The sequence below is a fragment of the Coffea arabica genome, chromosome 6e (genome assembly GCF_036785885.1).
Source record: "Coffea arabica cultivar ET-39 chromosome 6e, Coffea Arabica ET-39 HiFi, whole genome shotgun sequence".
Classification (NCBI taxonomy): Eukaryota; Viridiplantae; Streptophyta; class Magnoliopsida; order Gentianales; family Rubiaceae; genus Coffea; species Coffea arabica.
This window is the reverse complement of record NC_092321.1, coordinates 51,100,423-51,108,288: the sequence shown is the minus strand read 5'-3', so window position 1 is coordinate 51,108,288 and position 7,866 is coordinate 51,100,423. Positions and strand designations below refer to the sequence as shown.

The following is a 7,866-nucleotide window of genomic DNA, read 5'->3' as shown; positions in this document are numbered from 1 at the left end:
ATCCTACGAAGAAGTAATTAAGTAGACATAATTAAATTAAAAGAAAAAATAATAATAAATAATAATATGGACCTCATAAAATATTAAGAAAGAGAGAAAAAAACTCTTATCCAAGGCATGTAAAAGCTCCTTCTCTCTTCAATTTTCAACAAAAAACTCTAACTAGGAGCAACATAAAGAAAAGCTACTCAAATCCATGCTACTCCTAAAATCTACTTTAAATTGGAGATTCACATTATTTTTAACTCCAATAAGCCTTTTTAGCTCCAATAACCTTCTCTGCTCTCCCAAATCATCCCAGTTTGCTATTTATAATGATTTGCAAAGGCTGAATCAAATAAGGTAATCATAGTTGTAAAAGAATTCAGATTAGTTGCACCGACCTAAAATTGATGTCTCTATGAAGAACAAAAAACAGCTCTTGTACGAAATGAGAATGTTGTAGCTAATTGATCCGCCGTATCAAGAGTCAAATCTTTTGGATGCTAGGTATGGCATTAGGCCAAGAGTACTATTATAGTGGAAGTTCTCAAGAACATAACATCACATTAATTTTTGAGGATTGCTATTGGGTTTTAAATAAATTTTAAGGACAAAAAACTTGAACTTTCACTTGGAACTATTTCTACTGATAGGTTTATTGGATTGGATTCTAATAATTTTTATTAGCTTTTTAATCCAACTAATAGTAATCGAAAAGTGTCTTGTATTTTACCTTTCAAACTTTGTTTTTAGTCAACTGGAAGAGAAACTAAAAATTGTCCTTCTCTAATTATACGTTATTGAGCTTATACTTTACTGGAGAAATAAAATATATATGTTGCTTAATTATGACCTTAAATTTATTAGAGATTCTCGTTAAGGGCAACTTTTTTAAGTTGGTTGGAAAATTGTGAGTTTGGAGTGTCTTCAGTTTTTTTTTGGAATGTCACAATGGTTGGCTTTTTAAGTCTCTCTCTCTCTCTCTCTCTGTTAGGCCTAGCTGCCACTTGCCACTTAACTAAACGAATAGGAGAGGCTAGGCAAATCTATAACTAATTGAGTTTGGGGTTTGAGGGTAAAGTAATACTTTTTTTACAAATTTATAATCATTTTTTTCCAAAATATTAATGCATGAATTTTCCTCACATCAAAAGTGTATAAGAAATCAAAATGTATATACAACAGAAAATTTAAAATTTTTTATTCCTAGAAGCAAATCTATTTTGAAAAAGATCCATGTCATTAGATATTAGTAAGAAGAATACCTCAAATGACAAAGAATTTCTTAAACTTTACAGCAAGGTTGCATGTTAGGTTGAGCTATCAATTTGAAGTTGTCCAAATGTCTAACCTCTGATAGTAATCCATACGAGCCTTCATGCAAGAACCTCCTTAGATAGATTTGGCTATAACTAAGATAGTCCTAGCCAACTACCACAATTTATCTCATAAGTTGAAGTAGTTTTGAAAGAGAAAAACCCTAATCAAATTGATTAAGAAATTTTGACAAACAAGAAAGAAAAATGAGATGTTTTTCTTTTTCTTGAAGTTGGAAAAATTTACCTTTTTTTCTCTCTTTAGATTTTCTTTAAAATCTCATACACTGCTATGTGAAGATAATATGTCTTGTTAATTTAAATTAAGAGGGTATATATAGGTGAATAGATTTTTAAATTTCTAAGGCAATTGCATAAGGATTAAGATTCCAACTTTTTATAGAACTCTTGTTTTATAAAACTTAACCTTTTATCTTATAAATTAAACTATAAGTTTTTAAACTTATCATTCAAATCTTTTACTTGAATATCTTTTAATCTTGCATAATGAACTCATAATATCTCTAACCTAGTTTTCTACTATGTTGACAATAAGAGAAAGTTAGAATTCTTAATAATAAGAACTAGATAAATTAAACTCCTTGAATTTATGATTTATTAAATTTAATCAACTAACTTATATTTATAAATCAAGATTGCCTTTTAGCAAAGTATCATAACTGTCTAAATATAGAGAAATCAAACAGATAGATGACTATATCGTTCTATGCATATGTATAGCATAATTGTATCCTTCACCATGTTTATCTCTTATTAATCTTAGAATATGGATTAAGTGCTAACTCTAAAATGATTAATGATTTTCTTGTTACCAAAATACAATCTAAATAAATAAATACTCAGATACACATATCTAAGATCTTTTCATTGAGTACTAAAGTTTTTGGGGTTATACTCCAACAAGTGGCCATTAATGAGATAACTTCTCTACTATTGTAGGCGATGACCCAATAGATTATTCACTATCTTTCTATACTTCATGTTATATCCAATCTCTAATGATATGAATACGCTTTCACACATAACACTCAATAGAGTCAGAGTATAACAATTCACATTTAAAACACTATAATAATCTTAAGTAAGAGGATCATTTATACATACGCCATGTAGAGATTTATCATTCACACTCAAATAGCTATTCATATGATAATTTCCAAATGGATCAATTTAATGAATTTGATTGTCTTATTAAGCACTCACATAACAAGGTTTGATGTCTCTACATTATATTAAACGAGATCTACTATGTATTTCAAAAGGAAGAAACATAGTATGTACTAGTCTTTCTATATTAATGGTGTCCAATCTATTAATATTATGATGATTAGATATCTTTAAGAATAAACCATAGTTAATGTATCTCATTATCATGATACTTTATGATCAGATTAATCCAGATATAGTTAATTCTAAGGACTTTATCTAATTAATTAAAATAACACAACAATTGCTAAGATAAAAATACCATGTATTAAACATAAATAATTAAGACACAACAATAAACCCTAAATTTAAGACATACATAAAAACATAGTGAGATAGCATGCGCTGCCACCTAAAAAAAATAATGCATACGCTGCCATCTATGATTAAGAAATTTCATGATTTTTCCCACCAAGTTAAAAAATTGTGATAAGCCGTCATATGATATAGTAGGAGAATAGTCACTCCAGAAATTTTTTTTTTTGTCACTCTAGAATTTGATTCTACTTGTACTAACTGGCAACTGCGATCCGCTACTACAGAGACGTTATCAACGAGCCCAAGATCCTCCGACCAAACTAGGAGCGGGGTCTTTATTAACGAAAAACCCATCAACCACCTCCTTTTCAGATTATTACGAAACTCACTCAGGGTCTGTTTGATAACATAAAAAAGTGCTGAATCTGAATTTTTTCAGACATTCAAATGTAATATTACCTCTGGCCCAACTTGTTGGATGAACAAATTTAAAAGAAAAGGAAAATCCAAGGGTGTCCATTTGGACCATCTTAGATTTTGAAACAACCAGACGGAGTTCATTTAATGGTCTGGAAATAGTTCTCAAAGAGCCATACGGTGGAATAGAAGTAAGGTTTTTGTAATATAAATTGACTCAATTAGTAAGGATGAACGATTTCCTCATTAAAGATCAAAAATCATATATTCGAATCTCACTATCAATGTGAAAATTGATATGAATACCATATTTGTGGACGATTTATAAGAAAAACGGATGTGAAAATCGTATTTATGGACGATTTATAAGAAACTTTATAAGTGACCTATAATTTCGGAGATATGTTGTGATTGATTTGAGTTAAACCTGTTGAAACTTTTATTTACTTTTTAAAAAAAAAAAAAACAAAGTAGGGTCCTTGACAATACAAGTTGAGTGTATTTGGTCACGGTAGCTAGGAATTTGAGTTCAACTTGGACATTCCTATCAAAACCTTCCGTGCTACCCGATAATTGAAAACAAAGAGCTCTTCGTTAAGGACAAAGTTGGTCTGCATCGCGTCATTCTGCGTAAAACTTGGGTATTCGTATCAGACTTTTCTAAGATAACACAAGTCCTATGAAGATTAATAAATGCCAAAAAATGATTTCAAATCATATATTTTTGCATATGAAGTTTGTTATTTAAATATCAATACTGGTGCTGCAAATGCCCGCTAGTAGTAATAATTTTTGCATATGAAGTTCATTATATGTCTTATCTCCCCTCGAAAACATTTACAATTGACGTTTCGACTATCACTTCTCCTTGTCTCATTCAGCTATCTTTGTCCTACATTTTTTTTCATTGTAATCGCAAATGATACTTGGACCTAGACATCCTTATGGTTACATTCTCATCAGTAAATCAAGCATGTTGCTCAGGGCACAATATCGAAGTCAAAGCACAATTGTTGGAGATGATCCTTAAGTAGCTTTTGCAGTTTTTTACTATACTTCGGCATAAAATTTGACTACAAATTCGCGTAAACTCCCATATTTTGTAGACCCTCACATAGCAAATTCATGAATTCTGGTGGTATTATTGTGATTTTAAATGCTACAAACACATGCAAAATTTAAATGCTACTCTTGATCGAGATTTTTCTTTTTTTTTGATAAATCGAGTTAGTTTTCAGATAACCGTTTAAGCGTCTAAAAATAGGGGATGGATATGGTAAAATTTTATGGATAATGGTAAGAAAATAATGTTAGATTTGATAGGTTATGCAAGTAAAGATTAAATCCCAACTCTTTCTGCTAGGAAAAAGTTTTATTTTTCTAATAAGATTAAAGGCTATGAAGTGCTTGTAACTTTCAAAATCACCTTGTAACTCTGCTATTTTTTTTTTCTATATTTACCATTAAAACAAACTCTTTTTCGTAACATGAATCCATCACCTAATTTTCATCTTCGATCATGTACCTCACAAGGAATAAGTAAAACTATAATTGTTTCAATCCAAAGGCATTTTAATATATTGTGTAAATCCAGTAAAAGTGAAAATCATGATTATCCCTATAAACTTTTGGCTCTTTGAAAAATTGAAAGTGAAAAAGGCAAGAAAATAATGGATGCTAATTTTGTGGTCCTTGCCTCAAAGGAAGCAAGTACTTGGACAGCGAAATCACTTGTGAGGTGTCCTCTGGGGCAAGCATATGGTACATTTGCTAGGCTGCGGTTTTTTAACGTATTTACACGCATTTGCCTTCCTACCTTTACTTTTAGGACAAGAGAAAATTTACTGCTTTATTTAATTTACAACAAAACCAACGCTTGAAAAGCTCTAAGACCAAAACCAATGCTTGAAAATCTCTAAAGATCAAAACCAATGCTTGTAAAGCTCTTTCAATTTTCTAGTAAAGAGCCCCCAAGTTTTGGTAATCCTAGAGCCTTTGCTAGTCTTAGGAATATAAAACATAAGTATATGGCCACAAGACCTCCACCTAAGGACCTATCCAACTTCATTTTCCTGTTGAGCAATATCACAATAGCCCAAAGCAGGCCAGCAATAAAAAATCCCACAGTTTCATAAAGATAAGGATCTTTTGGAATCACATAAGAAGATGGATACTGAGACCATGAGGCAAAAATGAGTGATAGTCCCAAACCAATCAGGTTATTAAACAATGGCCCTGCATAACAACCTGATATTGCCATTTGTACCCCATCAGGTCCTCCTTTTAATGCCATAGCAAGATTTGATATCAAATCCCCTGCTGAATTTCCCCAAGCAAGGACAGTAAGTCCCAAGATTGAAGGGTTTATTCCCAAAATAGTGCCAAATGATACCAGCAAACAAACCAGTTCCTCTGCAATAAGATATGTCCAAGCTATACTCATCAAGAATCCTCCTGCAAGCCAAGGGAATAAGCAGTCCTTTGGCGGGCCTGACTTCTTAGTGAATGCAAATGCAAGTGTCCCCAGTATAATCCCAAGAAGAGCTGCACTCATGAAAATGGCTAAGCTTATAGTTGAACTGATTATCTGAGGTTTCCAAATGAGTGCTAAGAAAATAGGTGCTAATGTTGCTGAAGTTACAGCAAAAGCTTTGGACCATTTTTCCTCAGAAACCGTTGGAATTGTAATTTGTCTAGGTAACTGCAGAGGTAACTCCAAAACATAGAGAAACAAGAGCAGGAAACGACAAGCTGTCGATCTCGATTCACTCCCATTAGAGAGTTGATCAAGAGCATCTTTCAGCTGTGACTGTGATTCATTCTTTTCCTCATCCATAGGTCCAATCAGAGGAGCATACATGCCGCAAGATTCATCAGAGTTAAGTGCCAAGAAATTACTCCGCGAGGATGGAGGAATAATGGCAGGAGGATTGACAATCCTCTCTTTCTTTCCACAGAAAAATTGCATTGCTGAGACCACCATAATATACAGGACATAGATGGAAACGTAACCGGTTGCAACCCACAAATTTATTTCTCCAGAAATAATGATCATCAGGAGGGATACAAGGGAGAAAATAAGAAACAGGACATCTCTGATGAAGCTGGCTTCATCAACAGCTACCTGACGAGATGAAATTGACATGCTAACAATTCCAACAACAAAGCATGAGATGAAAAATGCCCCACCAAGAACTGTGTTGATTCCCACATCAGAATCGTGGGATTGCGCGAAAGAAATGAAGCTTGCGAAAACGTCGTTTGCACCATTGCCTAAAGGAAGCAGAGTTGTACCAGCTATAGTTGGTGAAAGCTTCAGAACTCGGGATAAGCTTTCGACCGAAGGACAAAAGTAGTCCGCTGTTGTATTTCCAATTACATAGAACAGAAGAAGAAGCCATAAAAGAAGCAAAGTGTATCCCAGCACAGGAAACTGGCCTAAACTGCAGTAGAAAATCTGAAGGTAATCAATGTAACCTTTTCCTGAACAGTCGAATGATTTCACGTAAGCACACTGGGACTTGTAATCAGTGAAGTTGCGAACGCCTGAACAGTCATGAGAGCCTTGAGCTTCAAATAAGATGGAATTGGAAAGCTTAAAACTTGGTTTCTCAAGAACATTGGTTGTGATGTAGAATACAAGAAAGAAAAGGAAAGAAATGTTTAGTAAAAGAGATACTAGTGTTGTTCTGAAGCGAGATATGAAGGAAAAGCAATCCATTCACTAGATTCTTTGATGAAGAAGCAGTGGAGGGATTGATTGATAAAGGGAAATGAGTTCCATGGTTCTTGCCTTTTGTTATCTAATTCAGTTACATTTTCATTACTTGTGTAGAAATAATTGGTAATAGGACAAGGTTTCGTAAATGCATGAGTTGATTAATTTGTCGTACTCTGTTTATTGTTATGAAAATGCCAATATACTTGTTTTGTTGTCAAAGGAAAAAAGAGTTTTTTTTTTTTTGGTTGGAAAAGTTTCCAAAAGACATGTCTTCACAAATAATCCTTGGGAGGGGCAATTTCGTAGAGACCTAAAAACTTGTTAATTAATTTCCCTTTTATATTTTGTTTTTTGCTTTTTTGAAATCCAAGACTTGTGCGTTTGATAAAATTGAAATATTAAAATTCGAAATCTAAAATTTGAAATTTAAAATCTAAAACTACTAAGTTACTGAATTGTTAAATACTAAAATCCTAATATTTGAGCGTATTTTGCATTAAGTGATAAGTGAATAAGTCGTTTGTTGAATTGCTTATTTTTTGGAGTATATTTTGCTTAGTCAATTCACTTCTCATAATTAATTAAGATATTGTATTTTTTTTATTATCAAACACGTCTGAATATATTAAGGTCTAAACCAATTAAATTTAACATTAAATTGTGTTATCAAACAGGATCTTAATAAAAACTTAGTGAATAAAGCACATCCTACACCGCAATAGCCAAAATTTCCTTGTACGGGACTAAGTTTTAATTATCCTACAGAAAGAATTGCACCAATTCAATTATTAAGCCGTGCAGTTATGGGTATATATTTGCCGTCATTAAAAAGTACACGAGTGTATACTTGAAATTAAACAGACATATCCAGCAATTAATCTAATCCTGTTTCTAGAAACTGCATATACCATACCAACAAGAGGATGAAAAAAATTGAAATTTTTA

At 32.5% G+C, this 7,866-nt stretch overlaps 1 protein-coding gene across 1 annotated transcript; it reads right to left on the bottom strand.

The window, feature by feature from the left end:
* Positions 1-5,032: 5,032 nt before the first annotated feature.
* Positions 5,033-7,082, bottom strand: LOC113695306 (cation/calcium exchanger 1-like). The gene has a single exon (XM_027214346.2). The coding sequence runs from the start codon at positions 6,919-6,921 to the stop codon at positions 5,149-5,151; it is 1,773 nt and encodes a 590-aa protein (XP_027070147.1). The 5' UTR covers positions 6,922-7,082; the 3' UTR covers positions 5,033-5,148.
* Positions 7,083-7,866: the final 784 nt, after the last annotated feature.

What these genes read in the sequence shown, in the direction of transcription:
- LOC113695306 (XM_027214346.2), bottom strand. Translation starts at nt 6,921, where the DNA reads ATGGATTGCTTTTCCTTCATATCTCGCTTCAGAACAACACTAGTATCT.